The sequence below is a fragment of the Genypterus blacodes genome, unplaced genomic scaffold (assembly GCF_046128005.1).
Source record: "Genypterus blacodes isolate CSIRO-AG114 ecotype Tasmania unplaced genomic scaffold, CSIRO-AGI_Gbla_v1 ptg000029l_1, whole genome shotgun sequence".
Classification (NCBI taxonomy): Eukaryota; Metazoa; Chordata; class Actinopteri; order Ophidiiformes; family Ophidiidae; genus Genypterus; species Genypterus blacodes.
The window spans coordinates 1,966,656-1,982,042 of NW_027466842.1; the positions used below are offsets into that span (position 1 = coordinate 1,966,656).

At 43.1% G+C, this 15,387-nt stretch overlaps 1 protein-coding gene across 1 annotated transcript in view; it reads right to left on the bottom strand.

Moving 5' to 3' along the window:
* b4galt2 (UDP-Gal:betaGlcNAc beta 1,4- galactosyltransferase, polypeptide 2) overlaps positions 1 to 15,387 on the bottom strand; it is an 81,918-nt gene that overhangs the window by 52,844 nt on the left and 13,687 nt on the right. Inside the window, exon 2 of the mRNA XM_076144754.1 lies at positions 146 to 264. Coding sequence (XP_076000869.1) covers positions 146 to 264 — 119 coding nt within the window. The remainder of the gene's footprint in view (positions 1 to 145; positions 265 to 15,387) is intronic.

Here is a 15,387-nt window from a genome sequence, read left to right on the forward strand (position 1 = left end):
CAGATTTAATTTCTTATTCATTATTGGACACACGTCTGCTTCAAACCCAAACCTGTCAGGCGACGTCTACTTTGTGAACAGCACCGCTTCCCTTCTTTTAGGTGTTCTACATTGCTAAACAGAAGTGAGAGACGGACGGACGCACCTTCCACCTGGGCCGACAGTCGGGCGGCGTGTAGCGTCCGCCCTCTGTCACGTTGGGGTTTTCCTTCTGCACTCGCTCCATGGTCATCTGGGAGCTGAACTCGATCAGCAGACGTCCCACTGAGGAATACAGAAGAGACGGAGAGTGTGAGAATAGCGGATTAAAAATGAAAGAAGACAAATAGAACGACAGAGGGACAGTGGGGGAGTTGTTTTTTAGCATCAAAGCAATACTGCATGTGTATCAAAGCAACGTGTGCTAAAATAATACTTTCAAGGGAAATACTCTGCATAATGCAGCGTCTAATAAGATGCACAGGGTTTGGAAAACATACAGCACATTCCTAAATAAAATAAACAGACTTTGAAGTGAGTTAGTGTAAACAAAACACAACATGAAAGGTAATTATGCTGCTCAGCGACGTTAACGCACCATATGTTATATCAGGATAAATCTATCCATCAAGCCTTTGAGTGGCAACAGATCCAACGCTATAGGAGTGTGAATGTGTGTGTGTGTGTAAAGGCCAGGACGATAAATATAGTCCCTCACACACACGCATACACAGGGAGGCGGGATTATTAAAACACACCATTAAGCTCAGGTGTGGGGTCCAAGTTCTGCAAGCATGACCCTCCTGCAGCAACGCTATAACTCAAGATATCATTCAGGCTCAGAACTGATAAATCAATTACAAAGCCTCAACCTGAAGTTCACATCAACCGCAAAATATCTGCAATACCCAACTACAATGAAATAATCAATAGTCTACGTGTCATTGAATGTAATAAATCATTTTATGACGGCCGATCATAAAGAGTCACGCACATGACATTATGATTGTTTCTTGAAGTGTGTGTGGGGGAGAGAGAGAGAGAGAGAGAGAGAGAGACAGAGAGAGAGAGAGAGGGCCTAATAATTCACTTAGTATCGACTTGTGAGCTCGTCCAATCAACAACGCACAAGCGCAGAACATGATCGATGCCAACGAGGTTACATGTTCATAACCCAGCTCTTTATCACACCACAAGAGCTGAATGCAAATAGTCCCGCAGTCAACGTTGCTCAATGTCTCTGCCTCCTCCTCCTCCTCCTGCCTTCATCAGCTCCATCTCACTCTCCTCCCTCCTCCTCCTCCTCCTCCCTCTGACAAGGAGACTGTGCTCTCAGTTAGCCAGTAAAAAAAAACAAAAATACATAAAAGTAAAGAGAACACAAGCCCTTCCGTAAAAACAAAGTTATTTTGAGGTGGCAGCGAGTCCTTGTGGTGTTGTTGGTGTTGTTTTTATGAACAGAAATGATTTTAGTGACAGAGCAGAAAGCCGTGCGGATCAGATGAAAAAGCGGGCGAGGTAATAACTTATGAAATCACACACTTGTGAGTCCTATACTGCACTTATATTACATATATAGATATAAATACATATTATACAGGGCAGTATTTAATCCAGCAGAGAGCACTGACAGCATTGTGTGTGATTAGTGCAGGAGGCCGGACAGGACGACTTTAACGCCACTGTGTGTTGTCTCAGTACAGCTACAAACCGGGCTTCCTCAGAGTGCTGGATTTAGAGTTATAAGCCTTTCAAGGGTTTAAGGACGTTTCTATCCTAAACACAATACAGCCTCATTTAACATACAGCCAGAGTGTGAATCAAACCCACGATAGCAGCAGCAGCAGCACTTTATCTTTACACTCTCTTAATTCAATCTCTTATCAGGAACACAACTAGAATTTCCTCCAAAACTCAACATTTGATGCAAGAAGATATATATGATAAGAAACGAAACATTAGCAACTTCATGTCCACTGTGGTGGTTGTGTACTGATGTGAAAGGACGCAGTTACTGTATATATACAACTTTGTATATTTAAGTTATTGTGAATAGGATGAACACACCAAAACTAAAACACTGATATGTAACAGTGCAGACACTGGAGTGGAAGTTCTGGTTCTGTTTTCAAGGGTTAAAAATAAGGTTATGATTAGCTTAGTGCTATCTTTATGGATATAAAGTGCATATTTTGTTGATGTCATATGTTAATAATTGAAAATAAAATGAATTATTTGCGATATATCCACACATTATTTTTTATTTACCAACACAGCTTTTACATGAGGCATTTCTGTGTATGTGTGTGTCATGTAGTGTGTGTGTCTTTTGTGAGCAAAGCTAAGCTGCGGAATGGGAAGTGATGCGGGTCACTCGCAGCGCGTCGCCGGGGGAGCGACGCTTTCACGGCTGCGTCTGATTGGTCACAAAGTGGCAGGTCGAGGTCAGTGTGATTCCATACGGACACACAACGAGAGCAAAGAAAGCCTTTTAAAATACACACTGACATCATCCTGCTCGTCCCTGACACATAGGGCATGAATAATACAGTGTGAATGTGTGTGTGTGTGTGTGTGTATGCATATATGTGTGTCTGAGAGAGAGTTTGCACTAATATTGGAATGTGGATGAAAATGTTTATATATTATGTGTGATAAGTTGAGTAGTGCAAACCCAAGCATCACACAAACACACACACAACACACACACACACACACACACACACACACATGCTTATCTACTGTATGTTGTGTACTGTATCATAGTAATAGATTATAATCACAGTGTTTGATTGCTCTATCTGGGCCACTCGCTGCACTATGGGGGATACATCACTGCTTTTTCTATGCAAGTACACTGAGCTATACAAACACGCACACAAACACATATATATATATATATATATATATATATACATTCACAAACACATACACTCACACACACTATGATAATAATGAATCAATTCTCTCAGCTATTAGGTGAACAGCACATGTACACGACATAATGTACTGAGAGCACACCGCGGTAAACACTCTAAATACCACACACACACACACACACACACACACACACACACACACACACACACACACACACACACACACACACACACACACACACACACACACACACACACACACACACACACACACACACACACACACACACACACACAGGGAGAGAGAGAGAGAGCTGATGTTGCGATTCAGTCTTAAAAATGAGATAACTGAAGGAGGAGAGTAATGGGAACACATCTGTTGGCTCTGAGGGCTTTTTGTTGATGTTGTTGTGAATGTTCTGCTTCTCATTGTGTTGCTGATTTATGTTCCACAAAGATCCACAGGGTACAAATTGCAATACATGTATAAAGTAATGATTTATTATGAATGTAGAGTGTATTAATTGTCAATATATGTCCCATCTAGACCTGTAACCAGCAAGTCTTCCTTCTTTCTGCTCAGTAAATGTATTGAATGATTAACTCCTTATTGCACCGGCAGCTTCGAGGTTAAAATCATCCCACGTACGTATTTAAATTTGAGCGTCCTTAAGGAAATACGAGGGAAGAATAAGCGTCCCCTTGATGTTTTGATACTTAAAGAGGTTTAAGTCTTTGGCCTCAGGATGGGGTGAAAGAATAAATGGAAAGGCAGGAAAGCAGGGCCGCTCCTCTGCCTTTGCCTCCCACTGGCACAGACTTTCGGCTGTGTGAATCTTATTATTAGCCCGTCCGCGCTCCCCTTCTCCCCCTCTCCCACCTCCCCGTTCAATCATTTACAAGCACCTCTCCCAATTGTGCGGCGTAATTGCCTTTTTTTCCCCCCACCAGAGACGAGGACAAAAACAGAGCGAGATGGAGAAACGAGCGGGCGGGGGGGAGACGAAGGGAGGATGGGGGGGAGGAGACGTGAGAGAGGCGAGGAGGGATTGAGAAGAACTTGGGTGTGACAGAGAGAAGAAGAAGACGGAGAAGGGTTTTATAAAAGAAGGTCAAAGCACACGGAGACGTGTTTCTACCAAACAACTCCATCTCTCTTCACTTTCTGTCTCTCTTGTTACAGTGTGCTACTGTATTCTCTTCTTCCCTCCCCGTCACCTCCTTTGAAGAGGCTTCACAGTGATGCAATCCCCTGAAAATCATTAACAGCATGGAGTCCTGTTGCATTTGTGTGTGTGAGAGTGTGTGTGTGTGTGTGTGTGTGTGTGTGTGTGTGTGTGTGTGTGTGTGTGTGTGTGAATTTACTGGAACAGAGGATTATTGGTATCTAAGAACCTCCTCGACTCACGCAGCTCCCGACACGCAAAACATCGACTCATCTGTTATGTGGCCTTCTTCTTGCACAAACACTCACTGTGAGCGAGAGCGAGAGCGAGAGAGAGAGAGAGAGAGGGAGAGGGAGAGGGAGAGAGAGAGAGAGAGACAGACAGTGTGTGTGTGTGTGCTTTGACATGTCAGTGGTGGTTTCACAGCAAGCACAACAAACACAAAAGCTGCTCTGACATCCCAAAAAACTGACACTGGGCTGCACAGAAGCTCCATCCTTTATGAGTTATTATTACTAGGTGCCATTACGTTGCAGATACAGGAGTTACATTTAATGAGAAAATATTAAAATATGGTTCCAAAATTCACTACAAAACTCTTTTTCTGGATGATAAATCAGATATTCCAATTTATTTTATTACTCTTTTGGGTCACATGTATCCTATGCAAGTGAAATAATTCAACCGTCTGACCTGAAACGTCTTCATCTTAGGTATAAGGAGTACATTTTGTAGTGTTTTCTCCACTTTGTAGAGAAAAAGTTCAGATTTTAAAGTGTAACGAGAAGATAGAATTAAGCAAAATTAGATTAACGCAATTATGCCTTTTTGCAAATGAACTTATATCTCATTTGTTTTGCCTTCATCTTCAGACGATTTTTGTGAGTGATGAAAGAACAGCAGGCTTTTCCCACAGGATTTGTTTGCTTGCTGGAAAGTTAGTAGCTGTGAACAGAGAAATTAGGAAACATTATTTCCTGGTAAAACGTACGAGCGACTCTGTGCACAAATAAACAAGCCGTCACAGGAAAACACATTACCCAGCTGATGAGTGCAATTATAACACCAAGCACAAGACTCTCATACTGCCGCTTCTAACATCATGTAACTCTGTACTTGTGTCACGCATTCAGTGCCAACGTTGTGCAGCCAGCGTGGCAAAAACAACCTGAATGGCTTTCATCCATGAGCGCAGGCGTCTTAACGAGTGTGTTTTTGCTCTTAGGCGGAAGAGACGGGAGAGAGCAGGGGGGCTTAGAACAGATGGAGGAAGGCGAGGGGAGGAGGAGGAAGGTGAGAAAAGCACCGGCAGAAGACTAACGATCACACGGACAAGAGCCAGTGAAGGCACGGGCGGAATGAATAAAGGAGAAAATGGACGAGGGAGGAACGAGAGACGTGAGGAGAGAGAGAGACGGAACGATTCTGTCTGCTGATTACTCGTCTATTTGTTTGTCGTTAATCAGTTTACTGCAGAATGATAAATGCTCATCACATTTCCCTCCGGAGTCCAAACTGTTGCCAAGTATTTGTGGCAATATGAAGACAGACTTTTCCTGTTGTTTTAATGTAAACACATGGCACAGCAGTATTAGGTTTCAAGAAATAGGCAAACCCCCTGAGAAAGTGACACAATCCTGCATCCAGAGTGCTTGATACGTATGCGTGTTGTAAATAAAGCAGAAGAACAATTACAGCGGCAAAGGTTCACGAGACAAAGTGTCCTCAGTCACTCGGACACATTCACAACCTGCTTAAATTCGCCGCGTCATCAAATAACTCATTGTCTCCTATGCCAGACCTCCGTTTGACCCCGCTCCTCCGCTTTGCACAGACATCTCAGCAGCCTATAAGCAGACACTCAAAGTTAAAGCTGCCATTTGTCTGTTGCCTTTCTTCTCTTCTCTGTCATTTGTCGGATGATTTGTCGCGTATTCCACCTTAAGTTGTCCTGGAACGAAGCTGCCTTTGGCTCTCAGCGGCAAATATTCAGTTTTGTGAGACTGTAGTGCATTGAGAGTACTATATGTCCTGTGTGGAGATACTTTACCACTTTATAAATTGAGTTTTTACACTGTAAAGAACAAGAATAAGCTCAGAAACTATAGAAACAGGGTAATTGGAGTATAGAACATCAAACAACGGACAATTTGCTCTTTTTAGCACAAATACGACTTCTCCCTGTCACATATCAAGTCTGGCTGCACTCTACGTGACTGCAACCACACCAGCATGCCAGCGTATACACACCCACACACACACACATCGCCAAAACTATTCTCAGAAGTCTGTATCCCGGCCAATCAGAGACGACTCCAAGGTCATGCTGGGTGCTGATCAAGAACGTCTAATACTGGGATCAATATTATTATGTATCATCCATTTTAAAGGTAATGATAGTTTAAAGTAATAAAGAAATCTTTAACTTTCTACGGCCCTTTAATTTGATATTGATGAGATTCAGCTGTAAGGTTTCAGGTCTCCGCAACAAATGAGTATTGACTTTACAACAGGCAGCAGTGATTGAGTATAAATGAAACATCTTACTCAAGAGCAAACACAAAATGTATTCTTCTGTACAAGTCTTCTGGCTGAGCTCAATAGAAATATGATTGTTTTTTACATGCAGGTAAAGTATAACGACACGTTTGATAGCAGCACTCAGATGAAACACGTGTCACCACTTCCTTTGTGATTTATTGCAGCGATAAGAAATCAAATCATAACAAAACGTAAAACAAAAACTGCTCAGATTGATTTTTCAGCGACAATTTGGTTCCATGAAGAGGAATAGAAGGGAGTTATTTTCTTTAAATATGTTTCCAACACTTATTTTGGAAGGATTTGGAAGGAAATGATCTTTATCTTCATCGTGTGGCAACAAAGGATGTTTCAGAGGGTTAGACAAGGGAACGTTTGCATCAAAAAATGTAAATATTCCCTCAGAAGGACGGCCATGGCAAGCAGACAATCCCACTGAACTGAATCTGACATTTCTGAGGGCTAGACTTGAATGTGTGTATGCAAAGTTAGACCAAACACATACACACACACACACACATGCACATACATCAGTGTCAATGTATCAGCGTCCCTCTGTTCACGTTTGTCTTGATCTTCCCTCCTTTAATCTCCTTTCCTTCTATTTTCGGAGTTTCCTTCATCTGTCCATTAACATTAAAGGCTTTCCAAATACATCCAACCCTGCACACAAAGGCTCTGTACACACCCACGCACACACACGGACACACACACACACACACGCACACACGCACACACCCTGGTGGACTTGAATACTTGAAAGAAAACTAATTGAGAAATCAACTCAAAGCAGACATGCACGACAAACACACACACACACACACACACACACACACACATACATACACACACCCGCACACACACGCACGGGCACGCACACGCACACGCACACACGGCAGACTGTAGCTGTGTATTTCTATGTGAAATTTGATGGGAGCTCCATATTCAAAACGAGTCTGTACCCTTGCATTGGGTGGATCTTTGTCCTCACAGGGCTGAAGTCACATACGTGGATAGAATAAAGATGAATATAATGTATGTATCGTACGTAATCATCAGATGTACAAGGAAATGCACGTGCAGCACATATGCGCTGATAGTGTGTTGAGTAGAGTTTTGACATGTTTCAGGATCGAATAATCAATCCTGAAACCTCTTGGTTTTGTTGTTTATATCAGACGGCAGGACTCCATCAATCACTCCACCTGCTGGTGTCAACAGGAGTCCGGCCTGCACCCGATCAGTCTCTCTCTCTCTCTCTCTCTCTCTCTCTCTCTCTCTCTCTCTCTCTCTCTCTCTCTCTCTCTCTCTCTCTCTCTCTCTCTCTCTCTCTCTCTCTCTCTCTCTCTCTCTCTCTCTCTCTCTCTCTCTCTCTCTCTGATGAATTAATCTAAAATAATCCATACATGCAAAGATAAAACATGATCTACAGTCAGGAACCAGCTACATGAGGAGTGAATCTTCACTAAGGGGAGCTGCTGTGTACCCGCACACCTTAATGATTTATGCTTTCAGCTACAGATCACATCGGCGCTCGGCAGCTGCTGGTACAAAAACACACCAAACACATCTGGAGGTCTTGTTTGTTGATCTTGCATTCATATTCAGATGTGAGCACACAACCTTCTGTTGAGCAGCTGAGGTGACAAAACCTTTCCAGCACTGGATGGAAAAAAAACACAATTTTCAGGGTTGATGTATTGCTTTAGCAGCTGTTTTTGTGGCTTGCAGGTAAACAATGAAAACATGATTCCAACCTGCATACAAAAACCAATACGACACACACACACACACACACACACACACACACACACACACACACACACACACCACACACACACACAGGCACCCCATGCTGACAATGATATTCATCAGTATGAATGAGAGCAGACAGTAAGATGTGATTCCTTTCATCTCTGACAAAACACACACCTTAGTCAATTCAATTACACACACACACACACACACACACACACACACACACACACAGAACCACCAAATAATAATATATCATAATCCTCCTGACAAATCTCCATCATGCATCCCAAATAACAGCAATCACAGATTCAACAAAACAACGAACAGAATCAAAACGTAATGACACAACTTCCTCTACGGACAAATCAGATAGTGAAAGTACAAGCAGACGCAAATGCAAATGGACTCGCACAAGGACAAGAGAGCCAGAGGGCAGATGAAGAGACAACTGTTATCTCCACCCGGCAAAGAAACAACCTCTAACGCAAACATTTGAAATATTTTCTCCCTTTGGCCGGCTAGAAGTGAATAAATTCGGAATAATTGGAAAATGATGTCTGACATGTGAAGTCTTATGGGAGCGGATGAGCTATTTATCCATTATTGAACCAACGCTGACCGCGGTTCATGCTTTCATCTGATTCAATGTGTTCTTTGAGCTATGAGGCATCAACTGAAGCTGATGCAACTCCACTCTGCTTATAAATGCGGATACAGGAGGGAGCAGCGGGAATGTAGGAGAAGGATCTGAGAGAAAACTGTGTACATGGTTCAATTCCAATCAATCGCAGCATTCGGCGGTCACTTCTGCGGATAAATATTTTGAAGTAATAGTAAAATAAACAGTATAAATTATAGTTATAGGCGTTTTTTCCTTCAAAAACATTCTATTCTCAGGTGAACATGAAGGTTTATTTGTCCTGCTGTGAGGTTATTTTATATTTTCATCCACTTTTCATATTCATAACTAAATGCTGAAAGAGTTACAGTCACAAGATGTCACACACACACACACACACACACACACACACACACACACACACACACACACACACACACACACACACACACACACACACACACACACACACACACACACACACACACACACACACACACACACACAGCCTGGACTTTGGCCGCCGGTTCAAATAGGTCCTGATCTAAATGATTTAACCGCAGTTTTGCTTTTCTGCTGGGTTGAAGCCCCTGGCAACCTGACTCAATCTGTCCCCAAAGACACAGTGACAGATCTGATTTCAACAGAGTGCTTGGAAAAGGACGCGAAAGAAGAAGAGAGGGAGGAGAGGAACGCGGCGGGGAGGAGGTGAAAAGGGGACACGGAAAGAGAGCGAAGGAGAGGAAAAATGCACGGAGGAGGAATAATGGACTGAGAGGACAATGACAGGCAGCGGAGGGGAAGAAAGTTCAGTTCAGTAGAAAGAGAGAGAGAGTGAGAGAGAGAGAGAAAGAGGGTGAGTGAGGGAGAGAGAGAGTTGGGGAGGAGGAGGAGGAGGGGAGAGGAAGGATAGAAGGATTCTTTTGTTCAACATGCTCTTTCATCCTCAGCCACGCAGGGCTGGAGAGGAGAGGAGACTAGAGGAGGAGAGGAGAGGAGAGGAGAGGAGAAAGCTCCGATTGTCCGCCTTCTAAGTAATCTGATCTTTTATCCTCCTCTGAGTGACATGTGCTGCAGCCACAATGGCGACACCATGTCACTCCCCGAAATTACCCTGTCAAACACCATCAACATGCCACTAAGACGAATGGCGGGCAACGCCTCAACTTCCTGCATTCGTATTATAATTTGCGCCGGCGACACTGCAGGCTGATCTCTGACTCTGTCGGCGGAATAAACTCATCGACTTTTAAACGATTTTTAAAAACAACAAGCAACACTTTTCCGAGCTAGAAAAAGAGGAGAGGAAGAGGAAGAGGAAGAGGATAAACCAAGCTTGCTCACTCCTCTCCATTCTGGCTTGTTTGAACAAACACGGCATTGAAAAGAGGGTTTGTTTATCTGGGATTTTACTCCTCTTCTTTCCTCGTCCCCTCATGATTTTGATTATACTTTATATTCTCGCTGCCCCTTGTATTGTTTTTACGCTTTAATTCACTCAGTTGTTTGTTTAGGGTGTATGCCTGCAGTATTCCGGTGCAAAACAATGGTGGTGCTGAATGCATCATAAATTCAGCAATATTCTGTATTCAAAGCGTAAGAAAATACAAGACAAGCATTCCCCTTTGGTGCTGCTGCATATTCCGCTCATTAAATTGGCGTTGGGAGATTCTTCAGCAGATACCTGCGATCTCCTGCGACATTAAAAATGTGTCAAAGCAGCGGTGCGAGCGCAAACGGGATAAAAGGGAAGGTTTCCAACATGATGCATTGCTGTAAATGTGCTGATGCAGGTGTTGTGTGGATGATATTCAAATGCCAGCCTGACACAGATCACTGCTGGAAGACATCACAGCACTCAGAAAGTTACGTTGAAGTGAATTGACTGAAGGCATTTTGCTTTTGTCCACCGAGGCACTTTTTGCAGGACAAGGCAGTGGATACAGATGCGAGTCGGGGGAAGCGCAGTGCTGCGAGGAAGAAAACGGAAACAAACCAGGAGACAATCAGGGAGGAAACATTTGCCTCAGTGGTGGAAATACAACTACAGCCAAAGGAGCAAATGACCAAAGTGGAGCAGGGAACACAGACTGTTTATGTCAGCACAAGCGTCGCATTAGCATCAACCAAGCTCCGCCAGAGTGGATGAGCCACAAGGCAAAGTATGGATGGATGGATGAGGCAGGCAGTCAGGCAGACAGGCAGGGGAAGACAAGGAAAGATGAAAAAATGTAAAACAAGCAGGAACAGATGGAGAGAGGGGCAGAACAAAACAAAAAGTGAGTTGAGTCTTTCAACAGGCTCAGTGTTTCAGTCCCTGCAGCTTTTTGCGATTCGGTGATCGTGGAATTCAAGCACATTTTTTCACAATGCTGCATAATTTTGCATTTTGTCGCATACATTTCACAAAAATTGCAAGGATGATAGAAATCGTGTGTGAGGAAGCAGATAGTATTCAAAGTCGATTGAAATGTAAAATCACATGGAAAGAAATCATGAATAAATTGGATTAGCGGAAAAAACTTAGCAAAATTTGCCACAAAACTCAGGAAATAACCGCAGGAAAATCAAATTGAAATCCTGTAGGACCTGATAACAAAAAGAGAGTTGGCCTGATGCAAATCCAAGTCCATCCAAGTCTTCTTTTCATTTCCTACTGAAGCAGAACAAATCACACACTGTTCCTTACACATTACAAGAAAAACTCTCTTAACACTCTGACAGCCTGAAGTACAAACCAACAGCACACCTCACAACCCTGAGGCGCCGCTTATCATCCAAAGCGATCTATCGGCAGGCTGGCCGGGGTCACGGTCACGACCTCCGCTATCGATACAAGGTCGAGGCAAAGACAAAGTTCTACCCCACATGGACAGCAAGACGTGATGTCAATATATTTCCTTCCACTTGTAAAGACGTTAGGACAGCAGAGGACATGTTTAAGTATCTACAGTTGACATTTGAAATGTCCTAGATAAGATAGATAAAATGCTGTTTATCCAGAGGGAAATTGCACAAACAGATACCAATCACATCACCTCTGACTACCAGGAGTGGGGAAAGAGAGAAATCTTGAAATCTGTATTTGTAGTAAAAGCAAACTGTGATGAGAGGACGTTACAACTAAATAAATAAATAAATCAAAATCAAATAATGCAATCAAATAAAAATGATCTAATTATAGAGATGAGCCAAGCTAGAAGATAATTTCAACCTATTAAGTTAGAATTCTCCTTTATAAAATAGCTTTTGGGATGAAATCAAGGACAAAAGTAGCACAACATCCCAGCGACTTCTGTGTCCCGGTGTGTTACCACTGGATTCAATCATTCTCCAGTCATTTCTCTCCAAATTTAAATCTTTTTGTTCCGATGGCCATCATGGTTTATTGACTCAACATTTGAACAACTACAACACAGGAGACACAACACATCATATCTGCCTCCAACTGCACTCCCGTTCTGCCAAAGATGCTGGCAGAAGTGACAGATTTTGTGATCCGTCTGCGTGGATCACATGATGTGCGGGGCCAAAACGCCCAATCATGTTTGATTTAAGAGGTTATATGTGATTTCTATAAGTTTCTTAATAGCAACTGTCTCAATACCAATACACACAATGTTTCAGGGGACTTTGGAGAGTTTGTTCGAGTCAGACGTTTCCATTAAACACAGATTAAGCAGCGAGTGAGCGTTCTTAAGCTTAAACTCCACCAGGGGAGCGTTTATTAATCTGCAATCATAGCTACGATTATTTTCCAGGCTTCTCGGAAACACGCCTTCAGATTAAGACGCCTCCCAAAACTGACTTTAATGGTAATTTTAGCCTCAAGATGCTATTGAGAAAGAGAGCTATTAACGGCGTTGAAACTACTTTAACTCTTGTTTTCCTTTTGCTCTCTCTCTTTCGCTCTCTCGCTCAGTGTGTGTGCAGGTTTCAGTGAAGATTTATTACAATATTAAAACCATTCAATTAACAGAAAAAAAGGAAGGCTCTCTATTTTTTGCCAGCCGTTTTGGTTACATGGGTGTAATGGATAAATGAATAATGCAAATCTGAAGCTAAAAGTTGAGCATCTGCTGGACCCATAGAACCGCTGAACAAGTCCAAGAAAGTGTGGAAAAGCCTCTAGCCTGCACACACATCCTCCTCCTCCTTGTCCTCCTCCTCAGCAGTCTGTGTTTTCCACTACGTCGTCAATTTCCAGAGGCTAATGATTTTGTGTACAGCCAAGATCGGTAATTAACATGGCAGATACTCATCCTCGTATAATCACAGGGTGTCAACGTGCTGAGGAGCCGAGCGGGAAGATTTACGGCGAGCGAGGCTTCATCTGTACGCCGAGGAATGAATAGAAGTGCGACGCCTTTTGAGGAATCCGTTAATTCGTCTTATCTCACAAAGCCTCATCTCATTTTTTATCTGAAAGTGTGATATTAAAAGAGTGCGTCACTAGTGAAGGAAATGACAAAGCATCCCAGTAACTTTCAAACTCTATGGAGCATGGCGGCAAAATAAATACATACAGGTTGACGTGCAGCACTTGTGGTCAAATCCACCCATCTGTGCAAGTATAATCAATGTGTGTGTGTGTGTGTGTGTGTGTGCCCTGACTTGCAGGAGAGATCTGAGAAGTGAGCAGGAGTTTCTTTCGTAAAGTAGGAGGAATGATTTCTTGTTGATATTGGCAATCAGCAAACACACACACACACACAACCATCATTATTAAAGCTTTGTCGGTTGCCATAGTGACCAGAGGCAAGTCTGTTTCCTCCTCTGATGTCAAGTTGTCCACTTGACAAAACCTCATTACCTACTGAGCGTAGATTGCAGTTGCAAAGAAACCACATTTCATTTTCCCTTCTTTGCTTCCCTTTCTTGTTTTCCTATCTGCCTTCTATACTTCCTTTTCTTCCCTTTCCGAAATTGGAATTCTCTCCTGTGATTGACTGGAGCGGCATTTCGCAGGTGGCTATGATTGAAACGCCGGTTTGGCGGGAGATTCAACGCGACAACAACAACAACGCGGCGGGACAGCATTCAATCTGCAAGAAGGAAGAGAAGAACCGTGGCACTGAAACAACGCTGCTGCACACACAGATGGCCGCGTCCCATTCCAAATGCTGCAAGGCTGATCCAGTATCTGTGCCTAATTGGCGCAGGGGAAATAAAGGCTCGGGTCCAAAACAGAAGGTTTTGGCACCGTTGTGTACAAGTCCCCAAACCCAAATGCCTGGACCGCGAATGGAGATACTCAAAACTAACAGTCCTTGCAGTTTGGGCCTTACAGCAAAACAACATCAATATTAAGCGAGCTGGCCTAATTTTGTTCCCGAAGAAACAAATTAAATAACCACAATCTATATATCTTGAATCCGGAATCCTGCCTCCTTTTCTGAAAGACGGATCGTTCCGGCAGATTTCCTGCAAGGGTCTTTTTTTTTCTTGTTCTCCCACACGGCGTGTACCCGATCCGCTGCTGTGCGTTTATATGTAGCAGTATATATGTGTTATGTGTGAGCATGAAAGAAGAGAGAGAGAGAGCAGAATTCACAGTTCAAAGTGGTGACCTAATTACAGGTAGCGCAGTAATCATCAACCACACCGGCTCATCTTTCAGGAGAGAGGAGATGAAGAAGAGACCAGCTTTGGCGTCCTTCCTTTAACGTTATTCGATATCTTTTCTCAAGGATGACAAGACGTGTGCTGAGGTTTGCTGGTAGACTCTACACTCGGGACACAAAATCAAGAAAGAGTGCGTTGAATACGTCATTTGTCAGGTCTTACCAAGTGAGTAATGTGCGAAGCTCCATGCCCGACTGAATGTGCCGGCGCCGCTGTCATGAATAGAGATATACAGCACAATGAGAGACATAGGATGAGGTGACAAATCACCGCTTAAGCTTCTGTTGCCTGCCCACACTGCAGAACAATGCAGACCTGGCCATATGTGAAAACCATTTAACACTAAGACAACAGTTGGAAAATATGGCGTCGTTTAAACCGCTGCCAAGTGTATGCAGGATAATGGGAGAACGTCTCCGTCAGCCAGTTTAATCCTGCTGCATGAACACTTTCCCTAGAAGACTCGTTTTCCACTCTTTGCATAGGCTTCACGAATGACAAAAACTCCAATGTTAGACACTGAAGGTACTTTAAATTTGGTTGACTGGGTGAATTTGAGACTTTTCAGACTCATAGTGACCAAATACGAGACTTAACATTGACAACGTGACTTGGAAAGATGTCCTAGTGAGAGTTGAATCCGTTATAAAGGGGCATTATGAACTTGTGGCTCTACTTGTGACTCTCCTATCTTACTAGTGACTTGCTATACAATGACTTGGTCCAACTGAGGAAAATGAGAGAACACCACATATATCCTTCAACACCCTGAGGTAAAAATAAGGAAAACTTTACAGGCTCCAACACGCTGTGAAAAGGA